The 26,181-nt window shown below is 39.9% G+C and overlaps 2 protein-coding genes across 3 annotated transcripts; both read left to right on the top strand.

The window, feature by feature from the left end:
* Positions 1–1,402: 1,402 nt before the first annotated feature.
* xpnpep2 (X-prolyl aminopeptidase (aminopeptidase P) 2, membrane-bound) lies at positions 1,403–13,635 on the top strand. The gene is made up of 21 exons (XM_034543637.1): positions 1,403–1,576; positions 2,228–2,289; positions 2,574–2,684; positions 2,861–2,924; positions 3,725–3,829; positions 4,680–4,766; positions 4,934–5,077; positions 6,668–6,769; positions 7,281–7,362; positions 7,477–7,678; positions 8,555–8,644; positions 8,974–9,083; positions 9,220–9,297; positions 10,164–10,235; positions 10,324–10,384; positions 10,663–10,732; positions 10,944–11,048; positions 11,488–11,547; positions 11,689–11,765; positions 11,882–11,971; positions 13,147–13,635. The coding sequence occupies exons 1-21, from the start codon at positions 1,525–1,527 to the stop codon at positions 13,345–13,347; spliced, it is 2,025 nt and encodes a 674-aa protein (XP_034399528.1). The 5' UTR covers positions 1,403–1,524; the 3' UTR covers positions 13,348–13,635.
* A 3,661-nt stretch (positions 13,636–17,296) lies between these two features.
* On the top strand, positions 17,297–25,230 carry sash3 (SAM and SH3 domain containing 3). Of its 2 annotated transcripts, none has more exons than XM_034543952.1 (8): positions 17,297–17,687; positions 19,099–19,191; positions 20,672–20,788; positions 21,537–21,672; positions 22,776–22,933; positions 23,232–23,444; positions 23,543–23,687; positions 24,487–25,230. In XM_034543952.1, the coding sequence occupies exons 1-8, from the start codon at positions 17,469–17,471 to the stop codon at positions 24,720–24,722; spliced, it is 1,317 nt and encodes a 438-aa protein (XP_034399843.1). In that variant the 5' UTR covers positions 17,297–17,468; the 3' UTR covers positions 24,723–25,230. The 2 variants fall into 2 exon arrangements, with proteins under 2 accessions (XP_034399843.1, XP_034399844.1); XM_034543953.1 differs by lacking the exon at positions 17,297–17,687 and adding an exon at positions 18,766–19,000.
* The last annotated feature ends 951 nt before the right edge of the window (positions 25,231–26,181 follow it).

The raw sequence follows: 26,181 nt of genomic DNA, 5'->3' as shown, positions 1-26,181 counted from the left end.
TCACTATAAAACACACCCTCATATAGTGTATGATTCTTAGGTAACACATAAGCAACATTTATTGGACTCTATGTTCGGGTCATATCGTAAAGTAAAGCAAACAATTACCAGAAGGACATTAGGATCAACTAGTTGTTCATAATTATATCTCTTGTTTTTAATTAACGGGTTAAACGAGCTCCTGCATGGGGAAAAGGGGCAATTTTAATTTAACGGTACTTTACAATTTCGCTTCATATGAATATATTTTAAGGCCCACAGACACCTTTACAACTCACTCAGATACATTTCAATCAACCCCTAATGAAAAAAAGAGGTAATCTAAGAGGCAAAGCTCTGTGATCATGTTGCGTTACTCATGTCTTATTTCAGCACTACAGCACCGTAGTCAGAAGGTCTGCTGGTTTTGAAGTCATGATCAAAGCCAGTGGATCCCAGTGCACCGAAGAGGTGTTACCTAATAGAAAATATTCACATCAGGTAGTCGCAATGCCATTAAATCACAAGCTATATGTGCATAAATCTGCTTGTCCAGATTAATAAACCAGGCCGTTATATCATTTATTTGCACTGACTGCTTGGCCAGGTGACCGAACGAGTGTCCAGGGTCCTGTCTGCTTATATCATAATAATTATAATAACCTGTATTTGTAGAGAACAAAAAAACATTGAAGCAAAGTTACAAAGTGCTTCACAGAACGCAGCAAATGAAACACCAACAAACGGGTTAGAATATGTTAGATGGTGAGTCACATGAGACTGTTTTCCCAAACTGAGCAAGAATAACATTACATGAAGCTAATTCCAGATAAGATAAAAGAAGACATCCTCCTCCTCCTTTTCCTCTCCCCCTTCTTTTTTTAGCCAAATGGCAGCATACATTTGGCTTGAATAGAGCAAAAGATGAACAATCACAAACATGAAAAGAACACGCATCCATGTGACTCTGCAGTCACTTACTGTATGTGCTGCATATAAACCAACCTTGTCCATGTTTTTGAATGCACTGTTAGCATCTCTCATGTCGTATTGGTGTAAACAAGCATGATAAAAACAGCACACGTCTCTTTGTATACGATCAAAAACACATGTGCCAGATGACGCTGGCATCATCGTGGGAATCCCCAACCCACAGCCGCTGAGTTGCATCATGGCACAATATAAAACATTGAGCAACACGAGGAGATGCAGGGGGAACAAAGATCAGGTGGGTGGTCATTGTGATTCGATACATTATATGTCAGGGCAGAAAGCAATGTTTCTGAGCAACAAGATCCACCCCAAAGCCACTGCACATGATTCCTATCTAAGGGCCGCGGGGAGAGGAGATAGTGGCAGAGTAGGAGGAGAGATAGATAAAAAGAGAGAGCGAGGACAGTCATGCACTTACAAGCAGGCACCCACACACAATTTCTCATCAGACACCCACACACACTTTCTCACATACGCTGCATACACATCGGATCACCTGCTTTGTAGCCACTCTGTTTTTGGATCTGCTCGTGACGGGCTCGTAGTGCCAAGATGCCTTCCTGTGGCTGGTTGTTGTTGGCTCTGTCTCTGGCCACGCTAACAGGTAAAAAGTTCCTCTTTGTCTTTGAGTGTGAGTGTCAAGTCTCTGATATCTGTGTGAAGACTTTGCTGCTCTTTCTGGGTTTTTTTTATGACGATAATAACAGACGCCGTGAAGTGGTGTGAGTTGTAAAAACGGATGATATGCAGTCAGAATTGATTGCATGTGTTAAAAATAGCTTGCATAAAGGGCTTAAGAAATTGCCTTCTGCCATCAGTTTTTGTGCCTGTTGGTTTACTCATCAGGATCTCTTTGCATAAAATGTCCTCTAAAAAGGGTATAACAGCTCTGTCTCATCCTCTTCCTTTTTTGATTAAAAAGCAGTCTCTTGACTGATTGCCTCTCACTGGACAAGTTGTGGTTATTGTGATTGATATCATTATTGTTTTGCACCGCTGCCACGTTCAAGCTCATCCAGTGTCCTTTACTTTGACTAAGAAGGGTTTGTGTGTGCTTATAAATCCTGAGTAGCATTGATTCCACTCTGACAATCACAGTGTCTGAAAAGATTCAATACGATAAATCACAAAACATATATAATAAAAGAGCAGCACTCAGGGTTTATCAGAAAATGTGCTTCGACAGCTCAGCTCGGTCACGACTTAGTGTCACTTTCCAACGGCTTTTTTTGTCACTTTGCGCTTTTCATTTCAGGAAACACGGTCGGTGCAGTTGCATACGAGCGAACTGAGAGGAACTGCTCCCTGTCACCACCGGTAAGTGAACGGAGGCACTGTGATCAAAATAACAAAACACAGAAATGATGTCGTAAAATGTACCTCAAAGAAGTCACACAGCATTTTTTTCCATTATGAAACATGTTGCACAAGTTTTATATAGTTACAGTTAATGATTACTGCACACGCACAACAGCTAATGATTACAGTGGGAGATTCAGCACGGGATGATTCAGCAGTTCTGCAGGTTTTAATTAGATCTCAAGACTTTTCACACTATTTGTCTTTCTCTGCCTTTGTGTGTGTGTGTGTGCGTGTTACAGTACCTCCCCAGCACAGGAGTAAATACCACTCTCCGGCTGCAGGACCTACGAGAGCAAATGCTTCCTCTGAATATCTCTGCCTACATTATCCCTGGCACTGATGCTCACCTGGTACATCTGCTGTCCGTCATCATTGTTTCATCTGGGTTTAAACCATGTGTGTGTGTGTGTGTGTGTGTGTGTGTGTGTGTGTGTGTGTGTGTGTGTGTGTGTGTGTGTGTGTGTGTGTGTGCGTGTGTGTGTGCGCGCGTGCGTGTGAGAGAAGCTAACCTCTGTTTCTCTGTCAGAGTGAGTATATTGCACCACGTGATGCCAGGATGGCCTTCATGACCGGCTTTACAGGCTCTGCAGGTACAATCCCCTTCTGTCTCTTGGTTTTTCTGCCGCCTCCTCTTCTTCGTCTTTGTCGTCCTCGTCTGTGTCGTCCTCGTCTTTGTCGTCCTCGTCTTTGTCGTCCTCTTCCTCCTCTTCTTCGTCTTCGTCTTCGTCTTCGTCGGCGTCCTCCTCCTCCCCCTCATGCTTCAACTCCCCACGTCTGAATGTCGCGATCATGTAGCTCGTCTACTTTCATCCCGCATCCTCACCAAACAGCCATCTCATCGTTCGTTTCATCGCTTTCACCCGCTGCATCGTTGCATCTTGTCATTCATCGGCGTTCCCCTTCGCAGAGTAACTTCACCATTAGATCATGAGATATATTTTCCTGCAGTAATGAAGAACAAAATTAATGATCTTAGATATTTCTGTACTCAGCTGTTCCGTGCATGAAAGGATAAGAGGACAAATGACATTTCAGTAAAGAGCTGTTTTGACCAGTCCAAACCTCAGGCCAAAGTCAAATGTTCCGAGCCTCCATTCAGAATCGGACACAATTTATATTCAGCAGTTGTTACCTGAGTGTTTCTATCTGATGTGATGGTACAACAGTGGAATGATAATGTAATCCCTAATTATATATCCACCACTCATCACCCGGCTGCCATCTCCTCAGTGTTTCTTCATAACCTTCCCGTTTCTCTACAATCACACGCTTACATGTTTCAAGATTAGCTGACCATTGTTCCAAATCAACTGTGACATTTACTGTCGTTTGTAATTTAGTGTCGAGGCTGACCTCTCCCTCACACAGCTGCTGTCCTGTCTCTCCTCAGGCACTGCTGTGGTTACTCAGACTAAGGCCGCTCTGTGGACAGACAGCCGCTACTGGGTTCAAGCTGAGAGGCAGATGGATTGCAACTGGGAGCTGGAAAAAGATGGTGTGGTTTTTGATGATCAGACTAAAAATATCCTGACAAATGCAGCACCCGTTATTAGAGGATTTACATGGTAACAATAGCCCATCAACCAACTAAAAGTCGCTGCAAAAACACTTTTAACACTGACGTATAATGCTGGTGTTTAGAAATTTGTAAAGGACAAACAATATTAGAGAGCATCTTGTTATGACTTGTAATGGCACTTGTCGTCAGTCAAGGATTGGTACAAGAGAGCTCAACCCAACAACACAACACACACTGCTGTCTTCAGTGGGAACACATGTGTTTGAGGCCGAACACTGAGATGTCTGGTCGTTTGTAGATTTCCGACTCATCTTTAGCCTTAACCATCACATAACATTGTTTCTTTTGTTTTGTCTTTTAATATTTTATGCCATCCATGGCCGGAGGCATAGTGTTTTTCGGTTGTCAACGGACAGATGGTCCATTCTCATGAACACAATATTTTAAGAATTTATTCAAATTTGGCACAACGTTTTTAGGCAACGGTGACTGGACCTCACAAAATAATTCATTTATATCTTTTCATGCAACTTATTGCCCAAAGAAAGTAAAACAAGGTTCTTGTTGCACCCTCAAACTTGACATTTGGATCAGTTTAGTCTTAATGTATTTGTATTACTAAAGTGTTTATGTTATCTCAATCATAATTATATTGACACATTTCGCTGCAAAGCAATTTGTGCTGATTTGTTTAAATTCACATTAAAAAAAAACCTTTTTATTTTTTTATTATTCTCTGATGTATCACAATAGTCACCACAGGTAAGTCAAATGGATCCTCTAAAGTCAATAATAACTTGATTCTGTCATGTGTGATGTCCCCCAGTGTCCATCAGCAGTGTAGCAGAGTGGCTGATCTCTGAGGTCCCACCAGGCGGCGAGATCGGCTTTGATTCCTTCCTCTTCTCCCTCAGTAGGTTTCTACTCTCAATCCCTCTTCTCAGTCCAGGTTAAAAGCAATAAAGTGCTCGCCCTACGTAGATGGAACATTAATAATGGAGCCTCCAGACGCCACACAGACTGTTTACTTGCGATTAATTCGACTCGTTGTGTGTAATCATCTGCAATTTCCTCCATTAGAAACGCAGGAGGACTACAGCCTCAATCTGGACTCGAGCAATCGTAGCCTCAAGTCCGTTCCTGACAACCTGGTTGACCATATGTGGAAGGAAAGACCGCCCATCCCTCCTGACAACCTCAGCCGCCTCCCCGACAGAGTCATACGTGGGTTCCCTTATATGTCTGTGCTGTACACACACTCTGCAGACTGCTGGTGCCCTTTATCTTTGTGCTGATAAATACCTGTAAACTGGACAGAAGTCAATAAGCGGCTCCACAAACACACCCATAAACAGCCTGTTCATGTCTTTATGGCTGTCTGAAGGATCAAATACTAACTTTGAGAGAATGGAAAATTCTCTGAAAAAGGAAATTGTCTGGACGCTCATAGGCCTTTTAGTCTTTATGGTATTAGAATCGACAAATGGAACGAATGTAGAGCATCATAAACATAATGGTCTGTGTGTGTGTGTGTGTGTGTGTGTGTGTGTGTGTGTGTGTGTGTGTGTGTGTGTTTGTTATGAAAGTGTTCTTTTATATTTGGCAGTAGAGTTAAGAGGATGAGCAGGAATGTCAAAGAAAGGTTATTGGAAAATCAAGGATATGTGTCTGCACATAGTAGGAAACATCACATCAATATTTCTATTGAAACAATGGGTCAGATAATGTGTAATATAAAATGTGATGCTCTCTGCAGTTACCCTCTAAGGGCATGTTGGCATATATTAAGCTTTTTGCTTTTAATTTAGAGCCTGCAACTTAACTGCCATGCCTCTCTGCCACCGCTCTCATCTAACTAATTTCCAGACGCAGCAGGCTGCTGTATGCTACCATATGCTACCAAATGGCAAACAACACATAGTGACTAAGATAAGATAAGATAAGATAATCCTTTACTAGTCCTGCAGTGGGGAAATGTACAGGATTACAGCAGCAAAGGAAGGACTTGCGGTACCTCGCACACCGGGGATGAATCAGCCGGTGGCTGAAGGAGCTGTACAGAGCTGCCAGAGTGTCCTGCATGGGGTGGGAGGTGTTGTCCATCAGGGATGATAGCTTAGCCACCACCTCCATTGTATCCAGTGGACACCCCAGCACACTGCTGACCTTCTTTACAAGTTTGTGTAGTCTCTTCCTGTCAGCTGTCGAGATGCTGCTGCTCCAGAAGACCACTCCATAGAAGATGGCTGATGCCACCACAGAGTCAAAGAAGGTCTGAAGACCTCAGTCTCCTCAGCAGAAAGAGTCTGCACTTTTTATAGAGTGAATGTGTGTGGTCAGACCGATCTCAATGTCCATTCCCAGGATGTTAACTGGTTCCGGGGGAGAGCGTTTACCACGGCGTAAGTCCACCACCAGTTCTTTGGTTTTACCAGAGTTGATGTGGAGGCGTTCCGCTGGCACCATCCTATGACTAGCTGGTGAACAGAGTGCAACATTTAGTAGCCCAGTGCTCGCAGAGCTGAGAAGAGAGACAATGTTGGACCAAAACATGACTCCAAATGAAGGATAATGTTGCTTTGTGTCTGCTTAATGTGTAAATACTGTAGAAAATTGTTGGCTTTGAAGTTCACTATATCAACGTTATGAGATAATAGGTAATTGTTGTGTTTTCAGCTTGTTGCGGCAACTTTAATGCAGGTTTAATGAGAATGATGGTGAACACACATCGTATAACTCAATGTTCCGACACAAGTGAGCATCAAGTATAAATTATCATGTGGATGCAAATAAAAGCAAATTGTGTGTTTGCAGAAAGGTCCTGGCAGATGAAAGTGGAGCACATCCGGAATCAGATGAGAGACAATCCCTACGAACCGACAGCTCTTCTGCTGTCAGCTCTGGATGAAACAGCCTGTAAGTAACTCACTTTCTATAAATCATGTTGCTGTTTTAGAAAAATGAATACCGAACCACAGCTGAATTCACTGAAAAACGACATTGATAATAGTGAATGTATTGCAGTTCATAAAAGCGTCTAGTTAAACACACACTTATAGCTCTTCACCAACACAGAAACAAAACTTGAGTTCTTCCTCAAGATACATTTGATTTGACTTAAATGTGCAGAGCTTTTTTACAATTACAAAAAGAAAATCCTATCTGATGATTTTAAACAAAATGTATACAATATAACAGAAGATAAGGTGAAAATAAAAAACATTTCATAATAAAACAAACAAAAAATAGTAGTTGCATTCTGATGTGAAGGATTATGATACAAAGTCAGACTGACAGGAGATGTGACTACAACACAAAATGTCAGACACAAACATTAGATACAAACAGCATAAGTCTCCAATCGAGTGGATGTAGCAGATGATGAGTAAATGAATGCAATGCGCCGGGGTACATTTTTTATTTCTAGGGCTGTTCAATCTGCGTGGCAACGACATCCCGTACAATCCCTTCTTCTACTCCTACACACTTCTCACAATGGATGAGATCTGGTAAGTTCATTTTCCAGTGATTACATGTCCCATCACATATACGAGGTACATAAGGACCTGGAGCATTTTTCTTATATAAACTTTTCTTCTCTGCTGCATATCCACATCTCCCAGGCTCTTTCTCCACCTGGACCGAGTGACAGAGGAATTGAGGGTGTACCTGAACGCCTCCTGTGGCGGGTCACTTTGTGTGCAGCTGAAAAGCTACGACACTGTCCGAGATCAGCTGAAGAAGTATGTTGCCCAGCCTGGGGTTAAAGTGTGGATCGGCACAGAGTACACAAACTACGCACTTTATGAGATCATTACACCAGAGGTACACAGATATTTTATTTTGTTATAGTTACTGTTCTGTTTCAGTTTGTTCTTTGTTTAAGTGGTATATTATTATTAACGTTGAATTAAATGCTCTGTGTATGTCCAGTAAAATTTGTCCTGCACAGTTTTAGCTGTACGGAGTCACCACTTGTAGGCTACTGATGGGATATTTTTGGTGTGTGTTGTGGATGAAATCCAAGTTTTTAAAGCTGCACTAATGAATTATTTTATATAAACAATGGATGAAGTGACTATGTTTAATTTGAAAGGGGTCGCTCGGGATGAAGAACCCACATACCCGAGATTTATCAGCAGGTCCTCTCCACTCTACAGGGCGTTTCAATATCTTCAAAGACGAGAAGTGCTAATCTTCCTTTCATAATAAAGCGACTCTGGTGTACACAGTGGAGCGTCAAACAGCTGAAGTGACAGATATTTCCCTCACAAGACTAAAACAGAGCCAAAGGGAGGTTATGAGACATCCCCCCACTCCATAGGAATGCTAATGTATATTTGTGTCTGCTGACATGTTTGCTGCAAATCCTTATATGTCAGTGTTGTGTTTACAGCTTGTTTCACTTAACCCTGAATTGCTCCCCGTAGCTGTGTCTACGGTGTATGATTGTAAGTCGCTTTGGATAAAAGCGTCATCTAAATGAAATGTAATGATGACCACTAAGCTGTATAGTTATTTTGTAATATCTTAAAACATACTTATTCCCATATGATAGCGATAGTCTTTAGAAAATAAATGCACACAAAGAAAGGCTCAGGTTTACTCTCCTGACAGGATAAGATCTCTTCAGGCTAAAATAGGTTGTATTAAAGGATAAATATATTTGTATTCATTCTGATTTTTTTTGCATTCATTTAGGAGAAACTGATGACAAGCTCCTACTCACCTGTGTTGACGACGAAAGCAGTGAAAGATGAGACTGAGCAGCGAATCTTGAGGGATGCTCATGTATGTCGTCTGCACACAGACACACTCAGGTTTTACCCCACCTCCACACATGCGCACAAATAAATCGTCTTTACGTATATATATATATATATATATATATATATATATATGTATATATATATATATATATATATATATATATATAGATATATATGGGACCTCACCCACAACATTTATGTAGCGTTTTCATCGAGAGCTTGAACACTTCAGTGAACACACACTCTGATACATTCATTATCCTGTCCAGAGATGTCTTAACAGCCTTGCAACATACCACACGATGCGTCAGTCTGTATGATTTGTGGTGATGTGATTGAGGTTCTGTGCAGGTGAGGGATGCAGTTGCGGTCATCCAACTGCTGATGTGGCTGGAGAAGGCCGTGCCGGAGGGGAAAGAGACTGAGCTGACTGCTGTACAATACGTCAATAAGTGTCGCGGGTGAGTGCACACAAGATGGAGGAGAGCTACACAAACAAAATTCAGTCATAAATTACAAAATATTTCATAATTGGAATCGTTATGATTACACTCACTTCATAGTTGCCTATCACGGCTAATATAAACATCCTTACAGCAAACAGAAAGACAGCAGAGGCCCAAGCTTTGAGACTATCTCTGCAAGTGGACCCAATGCTGCACTTGCGCATTACAGGTAAGATTTATTTATGTTCTTTTCTTACTGACCTCTTCTTTTTAATGTCAAACGAGTATAAAATCGTTGGGGTAATTTTGGAACATGCTTACTTATGTTATTGATGAAACTTTTTCAAACTGAAAGTAGAAATATTCTATTCTAAAGTATAGAATAGAATATTTTCTACTGCATTGCGTTACAGTTTCATTGGGTTGTTTTATTAACTAGTTTGACTGCTACATACAGATATAAATATATATTTATTTAAAGTATAGCATATTTATATGTGTTCATAAGTAGTCATATCTGTTTGCCTTTGTTCAGCTTTTTTTCCCGTGCCTTAGCTGTATAGTACAGTATTATGTCTATTTCTGTGTATGTACATTGAGAGCTACAAAAAAAGTCTAATTCCTTGTAAATGTATACACATTAAAGCTGATACTGATTAGTAGAATATTGGTGCATCATATCACATGAATATATCTTGTGTTTTTCTATGTAAAAAGTAACTAGTAACTAAAAGCGTAGAGTAAAACAAAAATGTTTCTGTCTGAAATTAGAATTAGAAGTATAAAGTAGCATAGAAAGGAAATATTTGAGAAACAATTGTCAGGCAAAGTACAAGTATGTACTTAAGTATCAGTACCTCAATCAGTAAAACCTTCTTTCTGCCATAATAATAACAATGTCCCTCTGTGTTAATTATCATCACCTTCACTCTCTCACTGCTCATTTTTGTGTGAGCTCTCTTCTATCAATCTACATTGTTTAGAAAATAGACAGCAGTAATGTAAACCTTTTAAAACACTGTCATGGTCCTCTATATGCACGACAACAATCATCTGCAGGGCTGCTATTATTTCCTGTTATTCTTGTGTTTGCAGCCCTACAGAAGAAACCAGCAGGAGGTTGACAGCTGATGAGATGTACTTGGTGGACTCCGGCGGCCAGTATCTGTGAGTAAAAACACACTCACTGACTCTCCACTTTCACATCGCATCGCTTGCATTTGAAATGAGTCATCGTGCCTCTCACTATTTATAGAGACGGGACCACTGACATCACTCGGACAGTTCACTGGGGAGCCCCGACAGCAATGCAAAAGGTAATGCATTAGATATCATGGTGAAAATGTGAATGTTTGAAGGGATATTTATATTTTCGCTGTCACAGGAGGTTGCCAATCAAACACACTGCAGCCGATCAGTCCAGTTCTGTATTTCTTTCCGTATATTTTTCTTTATTGACATTATTATAAGCCAGAAACTAGTAGACTTTTTAGCTGGAAAAATCTTTGCTATAAAGTTCTTTCAAAAACCATAATCGAAAATATTTATTTTAGATATCCTTTCCCTGTCATTAACCAGCTGTCTGGCTTCACAGGAGGCCTTCACTCGAGTGCTCATGGGAAACATTGAGATATCTCGAACCATCTTTCCCTCAGGGACACGAGGTGGGAATGAAAAACATTCATACATTTAAATCATACATTTAAAATGAGATTTACAAGGATTCTACCCTGAATCCTTTTCTAGTTTCACCACTAGGGGGCTCTGTTTCTCCACTTTTTGATCACCTTGTTTATTTCTTCAGTTTTAAGTGGATGATTTATAGAAATATATCTGCAGTAGGATGTTTGATTTGAGCTCTTTGTTTATCAACAGGTGTAAACATGGAGATGCTGGGTCGCCGGGCATTGTGGGAGGTGGGCCTGAACTACGGCCATGGAACAGGTCACGGTGTTGGAAACTACTTTGGAGTTCATGAGTGTATGCTCTCTTTTTATTTTCCACATATTTCCAATAGGAGATCATTAAACATATCCAGTGTAGTGACATCTTCATCTATCACTTAGAAGCGCATTCTAAAACATAAATCCATCCCACTAAAACAGACTTCAAAGGCTGAAATCTGTTATGTCTAAAAGCATCATGATTATGATGGTGTTTATGCTGTTTTGCACCAAATTGTACTTCATCACACTCTGCTGCTAATACCGTAAGTGGGAGGGATACATTTGATAAACTGGATAGCAATTAGCATGACAGAGCACATATTTCATTTTGCAATGCATCACATCTATCGTGACAAAAACACTTAAATCTGCAATGTTTTATAAAATGAGTCACAATGAGGTAGCTAACTCTCTGATATATAGCTGCAACTAATTATTACTGTCACTATTGTAAAGTTGTAATATTTTTCCAGGGCCAGTTGGATTTCAGAGCAACAACATTCCCTTCAGAACTGGCATGTTCACGTCTATTGGTGAGATTTTATTCTTTCTGAAAATAGATCCACGTCCACTACAAATAACACAACATTATGGTCATATGAAAGGAAATCAACTTTAGCGTGGCTCAAATGCTCAAATAAAGAAAAAACGGATGGTGATTTTCTTTCCTTAAGAGCCTGGATATTACAAGGAGAATGACTTTGGGATCCGGATTGAAGATGTTGCTGTGGTTGTACCTGTACATACAAAGGTAGCTAGAAAACAGAGCTTTATTAAAACGCTATAATCATGTCAATGATTTCCTGCTGTGAATGAATGATATAAATGTAATATAACTTCTTTGTGACTGTGTTTTCTTTCACTCAGTATGGTCATAACTACCTGACCTTTGACACCGTGTCGCTGGTTCCATATGACAGAAAGCTGATTGACACCACTCTCCTCAGCTCAGAGCAGGTTTGTAATTGTATTCGCCTGCAAAATCAACTGTATTTTACAAAAATGTCACTATTATTAATTTTTTTTAAAGGAGCACTAAAAGGTGTTAACCCCATTAAACCCATTACATAAATGCCCAGTAACAAGCTTCCCCAAACATATGATCAGTTTCCTGCTTTATTTTGTAAATATGAATTCATAAAGTGTGACATAGACTCACTATTTCGTTTTCCAGCTTTGCGAGTGACGGTTTCCTTTACTTTAGCACAAAGAAAAACTGTTTAGTTTTTTGGCTGCACAAATTTAGTTCCTCTTTTCTTTTCAACTTCAGTTTATTTATAGTGAACATCGCCTGGAGACTTAAGATCAGTGGTGGAAAGTAACTCGGGAAATTTTTTCAAATACTGTACTTAAGTAAAATCTGAGGTACTTGAGTATTTCCATTTTATGCTACTTTACATTTCTACTTCATTACATTTTACAGGAATATATAGTATTTTTTACTTCACTACATTTACCCGACAGCTATAGTTGCTAAATACTTTTAAGATATTACATTTAAACAATTGGATTAATAATAAAACGCATTGTTAGGGATTAAACTATCCAAACATGTTATATAATTAGTTACACCTTGACACTTTTACATTGATGCAACAGAGTTAATAATTCAATAACGTCATATATAATAATGTATGAGTCACTTTTGCTCAATTCAGTACATTTAGCCGGTAAAACTTTTTTACTTTTGCTTAAGGCTCAGATTCAGATTGCTTTATTAGATTTGCCAAAAAATTTAAATTTGTCTTTGGCACTGGCCTATAAGACAATACACAACAGTTAGTTATCTTAAAATATTAAAGTGACCAAGTGGTAGAAATAATAGTACTAGAACTTTGTCTTACGTAAGTAAACAATATGAGCACATCTTTTTCGACTGTTGACAAAGCAACAAGTATATTTTTATTTATTTTTTGACAAATGTGACCACGCGGCAGAACAGAGTGGTCCAACAATTGAACCCTGTGGAACACCATTTTTAACCTTATACCAGGAAGATACAGTATTATCAGATATTTATATATGATTTTTGTCCATTATTCACAGTTTACTTCTTTACTTGATAACTGTTTTTCACATGCCAGCAGTGTACATCTGTGACTTTCATTGAGATTGAACTGTTCTCACTCTAGCTTCAGTGGCTGAATAAATACTATGAGACCATACGGAGGCTGGTGGGTCCTGAACTGGACAAACAGGGACTACAAGAGGAGAAGGACTGGATGCTCAAACATACAGAGTCCCTCGTGGAGTCTGGATCTTCTGTGTCTCTGTGTTCCTCCTCGCTGACCCTCATTGCTCTCGCTGTCGCTCTCTTTCACAACATCATCTGAGCAATCTTCATCTCTTTTGCACATTCACAGCAGACTTGCACACTAATGTTACTCCTATGCAGTCTCTATTGAGAAGCTACACCAGGTTGAGAGAAGCACTGCAATTTAACGTTTTCCAATTAAAGGATATAATTGTTTGATAATTTAAGTGGGTGGGTAAATGGCTGATATTATGGTGTTGATAAAAAAGTGACTTGTTTGATTATTGATGTTTTTACTTTATTGTTTTTAATCTGGACATTTGTATAACCAATTTTTATTTTATTAAAGTAACAGTCTTTAAAACAAGGTGTGGACACGAGTCACGAAACTGATGACTTTTTGAATTGACAAAATCAACAAGACTTGCAACTTGACTTTGGCTGACTTAAACACTAGTGATTGAGATTTTAGTTGGACTTGATATAGACAGACAGACAGACTTTATTATTCTCAAAAGATGTTAATGTGTCAATGCAGCACGGTACAGAAAAACTGACACTATCAGTAGTGAAAATAAAATGAAAAATCAGGCGAAAGACAAGTCGTAGAGTTTAGAGAGGATTTAAAAAAGTGATTAAAACAATAAATATCTGAAGAAAACGCCAAACTACACTTAAACACAACTTTAGGTATTACTCCGATACATGTTCTACTAAACTAGACTGCTGCACCACTTCATGTCATCACTCAATTGCATTTCTCCGACAGCTACAGTTAACGCTGTTGTGCCTTCTTGATGCAGTTGCTTGATCACTCCGGTCAGCAGCAGCGATGTGCACACCTAGAAACTTGCTCCAAACAGGATCTGTTGCTGAGAAGAGGAGGTCGATTCCCCTCCCTTTTGTCTTGTGAACATTAATACACTGCTCCGGTCAGCCGCTCCACCTCGCCTCTGGAGGCCGTCTACGACTGCTCTCGACCAATGAAATCGCTAGTCCACTAACACCCATATGATTTTGTCAACTAATCAATTAATTGATTTAATTGACAGTAAAACTGAGTTTCTCCTCAATTATTCATACAAAAGCACCACTTTAAATCTTGTGTCTCATAACATTATTGGAAAAAGGCATTTAGCATTAAAAAGCATACAAAAATTACGAATAGACTAAAGAGATCTTAGTGGACTGAGAACAAAGTGTCCGTTTAGTTGACTAATCGACTGATGGGAAGCTCTGTTGTTTCTAATGAGGCCCGCTAGGGTTGTGTCGTCTACAGACTTATAATAATATGATTGGAGTCATATTTGGTGTGCTGAGTGTGGTGGCTATTGAGGTGATGTTCCCAATGCACACGGCATTGGGTCCCTCTGTGAGAAAGTCCAGGGTCCCGTTACAAAGGGAATTGTTCAGGTCCGGGGGGCCCAACTTCTGGGGGACGATTGTGTTAAATGTGTCACGCCCAGGCAGAACACAGGACACAGATGCAGGGTTTTCCAGGTATATTAGTCCTTTATTAGTAAGACTGACTCTCCAAGGCAGAGAAATAAATATAAGCTATCAAATTAATCTAGAACACACTTCTTCCAATAAATAAATAAATAGGAAGAAGCATGGCTATAAAAGATCATCAAAACAAAAGATCACTCCACTCTTGGAGGAAAACAAAAACATTCCTTAAAAACTGGAGGCACTACGAAAGAACCAAATTCACTCCTTACGGAGGAAACAAAAGACTATGAAAACTTCAACAATTAAACTAAATCTATGACACAAAACTTACGAAATCAAAATCACTCTCGGAGGAACCCAATGGAACAGAACGAGATGGCTTGGTATTCAAGGCTTAGAAACTATGGCTGGGCTAGAGGGACCGCATGGACACAAGGACAGAAACGAATCCACTGGCCCAGGACAAGGGAAGACGCCGCGTATACTTACACATGAGGGAAGTGGAGACACAGGTGGACACAATCAGGAATCAGGGAAGACAATCAGACAGGTGACACTTGAGGAACTGCAAGGAACCTGAAACGAGAGGATAGTTACTATTTCAAAATAAAACAGGAAATGACAAGACAAAAAGACCCAACAAAATAAAACAAACCCAACAACTTCGCCGCGGTGCGACAAAATGCTGAACTGAAATCCTTGAACAGGATGTCACGTGAGTGTTCTTGTTCGTCTGTGAAGGGGCTCGATGGAGGGCAGAGGAGATGGCTTCGCCTATAGACCTGTTGGGGATTTTGCAAACAAGAGTTTGATTATTGAGATTTGATGTGGTCCTAGACAAGTCAAAGCATTTCAATGTGATTAGTGTGAGTGCTACAGGGCGGTAGTCATCATTTCCCTGGGACAGTTTAGCAGATGCTGCAAACTCCTTGAAGACATGTACCTGAAATTTAGTGTTTTCATCTGCGTAGCTTAATCATGGATGTATAAAAACTGCTTACACCATTGGAGGTGGGTTCTCTGGCTCATTCACATGAACGGAGGAAAGAAAACAACTGGATATGCATGGCCATCAGTTGACAGAATCTGATTTATCACAGAATACAGAATGTGTCAGAATGTGTTAGCATTGTACGCTCATTAAAGTCTTTGTGCGAAGCTAAATCAGCATATCAAAAGCATATGAGTAGCATCGTATCAAAGCCTCACGCTACCAAAAGCCACTAGCTTTATATAGTTGAGGACGTGTTTTTTGATTCATCATAACTCTGTAAAGACTACATTAAACATCGAATCATATTGAAACTGTCCATTTAAACAACTGTGAGCAGATCTTGCGGTTTTATTTCTTCCACATGTTAAGAGTTCACGGCCGGTTGCCTGGCAACTATGTCAGTGCTACTTGAAGGTGTGAATGTGCCATCAGTCCACACTCTGTGTCTGCAGGTTCTTGTCAAACATCACCAGAAGCACATGAAGAAACATTTGATACAGAAAGTCAAACAGCCTTAAGAAAAGGCAGATTCATCCATATCCGTTCTGCGTTGGGGTTTTGTGGTCGAGAGGCTCACAGAAAAAGGAACAACAAGTATGAGATCATTGTTCTCTGGGAACAAAAGTCTCTTCTGCGGTGTTGTTGTTAGCATTTTACATTGCTCCATAACTAGTGGATGGCCACTCTACAGGGTACTTCTGAGTACTACACTTTATCCTTTCAATTTAATCTACAACAAATCATTATATGTGTGTGTGTGCGTTTGCTTTTATCCTTTTAAGATCTGCAGACAGATCAGTTTGTTGCCAATCTGCAGTCGAGTGACGGGAAACTTAAATAGGGCATGCTCTCATCATGTGGTTTGCTACCCACCAAAATAACAAGCTAAACTTGAATTACATTTTACTTCCCTCTCTGCTTCTACTACTAATATTTGCCTAGTGTTTGTCCTGAGTGTACACTAAAACGCACGCACATTTCTGTGACTCACCCAAGTTGTTTCTGTCGTGGATGTTTTTACACTGACAGCATTTGTCTGACCTTTTGCAACTCATTTGTCTCTCACATTTTGGGTAAATATCCTTTGTCGGGCGAGCTGGCCTGTCTGATCACTAGTGTTTTAGCTCCTCTGCTGCAGCTGCAAAGCCGTTACTGAGTTTCTAAATATGTCATCCTTAGATTTCACTTCCACACTTCAGATGTAATGGCAAATATGTGCTCTTTGAGAGTGATGGCTAGACAGCAAGCTGCAAAATTAAAAAAACATAATTTGACACAGAGCTGGTTGGCAACTCGAGAGCTGCCGTGTTGCATGATACAGATCTTCTTAACTTTAACTTCAACATTTTGCTGTGACAGTAGAAATGTTGTAAAATAGTGACAATGCAGCGAGAGATGACTTGATGTTTTAAAAACATCTGCTCCTTTATTGATTATCCTGAGCTTTTATCTGCCTGAACATATGAGTATACATATTATATGAGTAACCAGAGGTCGATTGAACCCGTATTAAGCAAGATTCACAGAAAAAATACTTTATTTTTAACCTTTATCAGCCAGTCAAAACTGAGTTGTGATGACATTTTTTTGAACAGTTTCATGTGTCAGTCCTGCTTGCCACAGAGAGTTTGTGGCAAGCAGGACTGAGAAATACATGTAACCTGCCTGCCTGTGTTAACACCAGAGGCCCAAAACAAGGTTGGCCTCTCTAGCTTCTTTGTGGCTACGTAACTTCCCCTCAGCTTCTGCACTGCATGCGGCTGCAGCAGAGTGCAACTCTACCTTTTCCTTTATCTGACAACCTTGGCAGCGACAGCACAGTGACAGAAACCCTCACTGATTTAAGAACGGTGTATCGCTCTCAAGGCTTTTTATCCAAAGAGATCTCTGAAGGACCCCTGAAGAAGAAGAAGAAGATGTTGAGGCGAAAGCCCTCCAATGCCTCGGAGAAAGAGCAAGTGCAGAAGAAGAAGGTGAGTTGTTTGGCAATTTGTTTGTTTTGGAAGGTTTCAAGTGAATGTGCTCAAATTATGCCTCTTTAAATGTAAACATCGTAGACAGTGAATTGTGACGCGGTCTTTATCACACAGTGTGATTGAGTTTGCATTTCAACATCTCGCACAGCTGTCTCTGTGCACATCGTTTCAACACAGGATGTCTGCTCAAGTTAGTGCACTTTTTTTGCGGTGAAGCTGAACGAACCCCCACACACACAACTAAAAGTTCAGTACGATCTTCATGTGTAAACAACTTTTAAGTGTCTAAATACTCTCTGTCCTCGACATATATTTTTTTAGAAAAGCAAAGTTCCTCTATTGCGGCAGTGTGAATCCTTGCTGCAGATGTAGTTTGAGTCATAGCAGGCATTGTGGCGCCTTCGTCCCCAGCAGCCAACAACAGAGCGAGTCTCCTACGCCAGTGCTCTTATTTACCGTTAACATCCCCACTTCCTGTTGTCCAATTCACGCCTTGTCATTACACATCTCATTTTGTTTGTGTTCCCGGCAATCGTGTTCTCCTAATACACATCTATCACCGCTGATAATCGAGGCTGGAGAGGACACGATTGTTCATTGTTCCACAACACAAGTCGATTATCAGCGGCAATTAAAGATTGTTTTATCTTAAAGCTCGGTGGCTTTTTAGGGAGCACAACCGTGGCAGGGGAAACAGACATTTACCAGCAACATTTGTAATAGCCTCATAATGATAAAGGTCATTTGTTCCCTCGACTGCACTGGTGGTTACATTCTTCAGGTTAGACAGACAGAGACCATCAGCCGCCAGCGCTGACTGGATGTCTGTAATCACTCAAGCTTTGCCCGTTTCCTGTGGTTACGGCTAAGATTAAAAAAGGATGAGCTGCGATAAAATCGTACACAGTGACGTGTGGTTGTATGGAAAATTAGACGAAAAGTTTCCACTGGAGGGAGGGAACTATGAGATGTGAATATTATGCAAAAGAGTAAGAACGTGGCTTTTTTGGGGGTTCAGAATTGGTCTTAATTTCAAACATATGCATGTGACATGCAGACTTGAGCCGACACTTTTTAGAATCTCCACACACTGTCTGCAACATGACCCAGATTCATGAGTTCATCGTTGATAACTGGGAGGAGAGACATGGGCAGTTGCTCCTTCTGAGAAGTCCCTCCGCAGATACATTTTGTTCACACATTTTAAGAGATGAAGAGATAAGAACAAATGTGCTCAACTGTGACATGAGCGTTATCAGTGTTGCATTTCAGTAAAACACCACACAACAACAGACTGATGTGTTTTTCTGGTAATGCCTTTTTGTTTACACCGTTTGCTTTTTGATGAAAGTTTTGCCGGCTTTTCTCATTATGATTTTGACATAATTGCAATTATTTTTGTTTCTAGCTCAGTCTGCAGAGGTCCAGCAGCTTCAAGGACTTTATGAAGCACAAACCTTCTTCTCCTGTGTCGGAGAAGGAGTTTACCTTGGAGGAGAATGTAAGTGGGAACAACGTACTCATAAAAACAAACAAACACAATGAAACGTACAATGCATATCTGTTTTGAAAAGTAGAAGTGGATATCGCTCAAAGTGTGTTTTTAGTTCCTAAATGGAAGACATTTGATCACACTCTTCCTCATTCGTCACCCAGAACATAAATGGCACAAAGGACAGAAGTTGTTGCAGAAGTGCAAGCGGTTTGTGCTTCCTGATTCAACACAGCGCTGCACGTGTGGGCAAATGTTTTAACACTTAAATGTTCACAGAACTTCAACAACTTCCCAGTAACATTGCGCGTACCCTGAGTTAGAAGCCGGAGGACAAACGAGCGTAGAAGGCGAGAGGAAGTAAGAACGAGAAGCATTGCACAGGGCCCAGATGACAGCAGCGTGCAGACAGGATGTCCGCTCGTCTCTCAAGCAGAGAGCCGCCGTGTCAGACAGAGAGAGCACAACGCATTTAACCAGGAGCTCCTCTCCAGAGAATTTAAATTCAATGTTAAGATTGTTTTCTTTATATGTTCAATGGTTACGTCCCCTATCTGTGTCTGTTGTTTCTCTGCACTTTGGTGCTTAATCAAGAGTTAAAACACAATTTAGTTGTGTGAGAGAAAGTCATGAATGCAGCCGACAAGGGAAACAAGTTAAGTTTGACTCGAGAATCTGAGTACTGTATCGGAATTGCACAAAAAAACGCTATAATACACTCTGTTATAGTTTATTATTTACATCCACCATCATAAAATAAATCCCTAGCTGCCAGTTTGTAGAAGCAACGTAATGAAGTATACTACATCACAAACAATACCCCCAAACTAATGCTCTATTTTCTATTAATCTAACAGCACTCTGCTTTATTATCCTTTGCAAATCACAGAAGACATTTGCAGGAACTGAGTGCCTCCATAAAAATACTGAAAACATCATTAGCTTCCATTACTGAGAGTTATGTCTGATAACGCTCACATAAACTAAGCTTTCATGCACCTACCCACAATACAATGCAGGTGTGTTTGTGTGTGGGAGAGTGTGTGCATGTGACTTTGTGGGTGCCAGCAATGTGTGTGTGCGTGTGTCTGTGTGTGTGTTTGTGCGTGTGTGTGTGTGTGTGTGTGTGTGTGCGTGTGTGTGTGTGCGTTTGCGTGTGTGTGGGAGAGTGTGTGCATGTGAGTTTGTGGGTACCAGCAATGTGTATGTGTGTGTGTAGGGAGTGAACCCCATTACCACAAAATCTGTTTTTCTAGTCAACTGAATACTTGACAGTGATGCCACTGTGAACCACCATGACACTTAATTCATGTCAAAGTCATAGTTTTGGCATATTTTAAAATCACTTTACTTCATTTGAATAAGGTCTTACCACATATCCTGTCATCTCCACACATCCTGTCATCTCATATCCTGTCATCTCATATCCTGTCATCTCCCAACACCTGTCGATAAATATTTGATGATTTTTTTCCCCCTCTCCTCTCAGTTGGCAGAGCAAGCTGTGAAAAGTGGCAACAAACTGGGAAAGACATGGCGCAACGTCATCTCACGTACCATGACCCGAAAAACATCCAAGATGGTGCAGAAGGCTCTGGCTGAGGGGGTAAAATCCTGTTTACAGTGACACTTAAGTTACTGTGACATGATCACAGTAACTAAACCGTAACAGTGTATTGTAAAACTATAAAACAGTATCTATAATTATAGTATTTGAACCATAAAGGAGATTCATAGAGCTGTTATATAAAGATTTGTTGTCTCCATCTAGTGGACAAATGTGTGTACTGTGTTTATCAAAAGGAAAGCAGGAAGTCTCTAAGTAGATTTACTTAAGTACTGCACTTAAGTTGATGTACATAAGTGCCGTACTTAACTAAATGTACTTAAGTGCAGTACTTAACTAAATGTACTTAAGTAAATACAATAGTGGCAACAATTTGAGTATTTTCATTTAATGCGTATTTACACTTCTACTTAACTACCATTTAGGGGAAATTGTTGGGCCGTTTTTCTTTTTTTATTCCCCTGCGTTTAACTGACATATATAAAGAATTAGCCAAATAAGTCAAATAAAGTGTAAACAAATAGAATGAATTTAAAATGTAAATCTTCCCAAGATTATTTTATTTTGTAATTCTTTTCCTGGGTAACATTATTTACATTTTTGATTTGTCTGATGACATTTTTCTACAGTTTGTCAGTTTCAGGGCTCCATATTAAAGATTATTTTACTGTTGCTTTCACACATTTCTTTTAAAGGAAAGCTTCATTATTGTGTGACCGTCAGTTTTAAATCAACATCATTAATTGATGAAGGAGAATTGACATCTGGCCTGTCGTGCTGTGTCCAGGCTGAGAGTGGTGACGACCTCTCTCCGGTCTCTTCTGACTGGCTTCCAGATCTGAGTGCAGGACAAAGGACGTCTGTGTGCTCCACCGGGTCCGAGGACACAGTGTCCAGCCTCATCACCCGCCAGTTCTCAGGCAGTAAGTGTACATCATATATATAATCATATGTATTATATTACGTTTTAGTGTTCCTAACACTTCAAGAGGATATCATTGTCTTTGACGTTCATAAGTAAATAAATGTCCATAAATCGGCTTAAAAATCATACGGGAACAAAAGATTCTCCAAATCCAGAACTCGGCGAAGAATCATCATTTTTTTGAGTTTTCTTCAGTGTCAAAGTAATCCAGTGGTAGTTGTCTGTGTATCATTAGGTGCTCTGAGTGTCTCCCACTCAAATCTGATTGGTCAAGTCTTGCCTATAGTCAACTGATCAAATCATGTATTTTTTTTCTTGCTTATTGATCCCCCTCAGTTTTAGTTGTATCTATCTATACAAATAGTAAAAACAGTAGCAACTTGTATCAATCCACAGACAGAAGGGAGTCAACGGGAGAGAGAGCACGAAACAGCTGATGTTAGAGATTCCTTCATAAAATCTAAATATATCTAGTGCTGTCATAGTGCTACATAGTGCTATTATGTGAGCGCTCTGATTAATACATGTAACCCTATTCTTTGATTTTGAAATAACCATGTTGTTATTTATGAACTTTGAATGATCCTTTGTTTCATTGCCACATTTTCTCGTCGCTAGGACAATTCAACAGTGAGACTTTCAGTCGAATAAGATGGAATCGTTGAATATTTCGCCCCTATTGCAAACAGAAGCAGCTAAAAGCTCATTTGGCACACTTTTGAAACTTGTAAACAAATACAGGCTAAAATAAATTAGTTAAAGTTGTAGCTAACTGAATTCATGGCAAAATTATACTTACTGGTTACGTCCCCCAAAGCATTATGGGAACTACAGTTCCAAATCCTAGAGCATGACTATCCCCAAAACGTTACTTGAACACATTAGAGGTGACATAACCCATAAATATGAATAGTGCAAAACATTTTTTTTTTGACATAAGTAAGCAAATGTACCATCAAAAAATATTTCTGTAATTTCTCAAACACTCTCCTCTATTCATTCATATGCAGATATGTGTAATGTGTCGATAACCTGTGAACCCAAACCATGAGCATGTAAAGGCTCGGGGCGACTCTGACTCTCCTTGTCGGTTCCCCTCAGGTAGCGACAGACAGAGCCTGGACAGCGGGTACTGCCAGAGGGACAGCATGAGGCTGGAGGAGAACGGCGTCTCTTACAACGGGCCGTTCTGCGGCCGCGCTCTGGTCCACACCGACTTCACTCCCAGCCCCTACGACGTGGAGTCACTCAAACTCAATGTGAGTCTCGGGGCAGAAAGCAGAATTTGAACTACACTAGAGATGTCGAGTGTTTAGTCATTCAGCTTTTCAAATTCTTTGCTATGCTTCGACACAAGTGATCGTTATTTTATTTTGTTGGTTCATCGAGAAGTCAGCTCAGAGTAAGGACATATAAATAATATTTATAGTGATTTAATACAAAACCAAAGGGTTCTTGCCCTCAAGGTCTTTCTTTTGTTCACCTTTTCCTCTTCATCTCCTCTTCGATAACTCCGTCATGATTGAGCCCGGCGTTCATTTGTCGTCTCTCTTACAGAAAGGAGACATCATCTACATCATTGAGAAGCCTCCTGTAGGGACCTGGACGGGGAAGCTCAACAACAAAATGGGCTCCTTTAAGTTCATCTACGTCAACCTGCTGCCCGAGGAGAGCCCTCCTGTCAGGAGGAGACGCGGCAACAGCAAGAACCGCCGATCCAAATCCAAACCCAAAACCCTGGAGGAGGTCCTGGACAGCATCGGCCTCACTGTGAGACTCACAATGTTGGCGACACTGCAAAAGTATTACTGTCCGTCATAACGGCGGCTATCGATCTAAATGTGTGTGTTTATGATCTTCTGTTTCAGGAGCTGAGTTCCTTGCTGTCCATGCATGGTTTTCAGAACCTGGAGGACTTTGCAGGACTGAAGCAGTCTCACCTCAATGAGCTGAACATCACAGACCCAGACGAGCGCTCCAAGATCCTGAACGCCTCTGAACTGCTGAGAGACTGTAAGTGCTCATAATGATGCTGTAATAAAAAAACACCTTGAATCCAGCATTTCAATCAAATCTGAGAGAAATGTCAGTGTTGCTTTGTGCCACTCAGATTTCAGGTTTAGGCAGCGTTAAAATATCTGAGGAATACTTTATACATCCATCATATTTCTTCTGCCTCAGTTGCATAATTAGACGCATTTTAGAGCTCAGTTGCACAGCATTGCACTCTGTTTCTCATCAAATGTCAGCTATCCATGTTTATTATCCATATACTTCTATTATCTGTTAATTTAATTATGTTGTGCTCAGTGATGATGCCCATCCAATAATTCCTGACTCAACTATAATAACATTTTCCAATTTAACATCCATTTCCTACACATTTTTTTATTATAAAATACTGCTGTGTATTCTCCAAAGATTGACTATGTATTCTGAAAAAGTACTTCACGCTAATAAATTTTAAATGTCAACTATTTTTTTAACTTTTAGTTGTGTGGATTTTTAAGTAAAGTCAGGCATCCAAAAAAAAGTTGCTGGTTTTAAACAAAACTAAGATCAAAGAGTGGAGTCAGCCTCTATTCAGCAGTAAAATTAATTAATAAGCCCTTTTTATTATGAAAATGCCACAAAGATGGACATTTACTTGAAAAACAAAGAAAACACCATTCCTAGTGTCCCTGTACAGGACATTTAAAATGTCTCAGGCAATCTGTAGAGTTTAGTTTGTCTCTGAAGCTGAACGAGCCCCTCAGAGTCCAGAATGGATTGTATTTCACTATTAAAAATGTGATTTCTTTGCAATGTGTAGCCGAAGACGAGTCAGAGCCAGAAGAGGAGGACAGATCTGGGGAGGATGACAAGGAGCCGAGGGATTCGGGCTGTTTCGAGAGCTCCGAGAACCTGGAGAGCCGCCGTGAGGAGCCCAAGACCGAGGAGAGACTCCAAGAGGAGGCGGAAAAACACGAGCAGCAAGAGGAGCAAACAGAGCAGATGGACGCTCTGCAGGAGCAGCTGCAGGAGCTGACGGTGGATGAAGGATCTTGAGATGTAAGGGGAAAAAAAACTTCTTTCCTTTTTACTTCCTGGTTCTCAGGGACTCTTTGGCCGGAGGTGTTCCGCCATTAAAATGCCTCTTCACCATCAGACAATGGACTGGTGATTGTTCAAATACTGCATCAGGATGATGGTCTTTGTAGTCCACAGTTGAGCAAGCTGCAGAGTTCCTCTTTGTCTGCCGCAGCTCAGTGCGCTGCTTAAATGTTGTTTGTTGTTGTTGTTTTCCTGCCGAGGATATCGTGCAAGCTGTTTGTTTATGGCAACGCATTTTAAGGGCGTTCCTTTCCATTATGAACCGGTCTTAAAGGCTTTCATGGCTTTCAGTCTCTTTTACAATTATGATTGTAAAATATTTTAACTTTAAATGAATTGTAACTTTCAGTAGTTTGCTTTTATGTGTGAAATGGAGTATTTTCACTGATTTGTTACATTATGAGCAGGTTGTTAACAGTTGCTGTAAATAGAATTGAAATAAAACTAAATTCACTGAGATGTTGATAGTATAACCTATTACTGTTTTAAATGCGTCATCTTAAGAAAGTTAACAGAAAATAGCAACTTATTGAATCAAGTTTTATATTAAATCTCTATGATTCCTGGATAGTTAATAGTAAATATTTAGATTTACTAATCTGAACTCAATCTCACTCACTAGCCTGTTTCCAGAGCTACATCAGTCTTCCGCAGCAGTTACCAAATTGATAACTGATCAACAAATTAAGAAAAAAGATAATTATAGAAGTCACATTAGCAAAATCTACGGGTAGTTTAACTGGATTGTGCCATTAGGGGTTCTTAAAGTAACTATTAGCCAGCTAACATTACGCTAACCTGGAACACAAGACATTGTGTGTATTTAGTCTGATTATTTCAGTTGGCAGGCTGATAAGCAAAAAGCTAAAGTTCATGATATTTGTTATCACATAGTATACTCTGACTTTTTATGGAATAAGATGTTTTACAATATTTTGATTACCTACTATACTGTGACTTTTAATGAAATACACTAAGGTGGCGCAGTAGAGCTGGTCTTCCTTTAAGACTCCTCCTACTCGTCGTCCTTGAACAAGATGCTGAACCTCAAGTTACGATATTACTGTGCTACAGTAGTACTTATTTTGACATCCTACATGACTTTAATGCATTTTTTGACAGACTATATTACCTTTTTTTGCAATGTTTTTCTAAATACTGAGATATATATAGATGTTTTTATTTAACATACTGTAAAATTACTTTATGAAAACTTTACTATGAATTTATTTTGACATACCGGACATACTTTACAATTAATTATTTAATCTAATTATATTATTATCCTTGTTCTTCCAAGATATTTCTTTAGATTACTAAATTTTTAAGATACTATACCATGTCTTTTTCTTTTTTTTTTAAACGTGTGTCTTAATCCCAGTATAACACAGCATGAAAAAAAAGTCCTAAATAA

The sequence above is a fragment of the Cyclopterus lumpus genome, chromosome 10 (genome assembly GCF_009769545.1).
Source record: "Cyclopterus lumpus isolate fCycLum1 chromosome 10, fCycLum1.pri, whole genome shotgun sequence".
NCBI classification, from domain to species: Eukaryota; Metazoa; Chordata; class Actinopteri; order Perciformes; family Cyclopteridae; genus Cyclopterus; species Cyclopterus lumpus.
The sequence above is the reverse complement of the archived record's forward strand: the minus strand, read 5'-3'. Positions and strand labels throughout refer to the sequence as shown.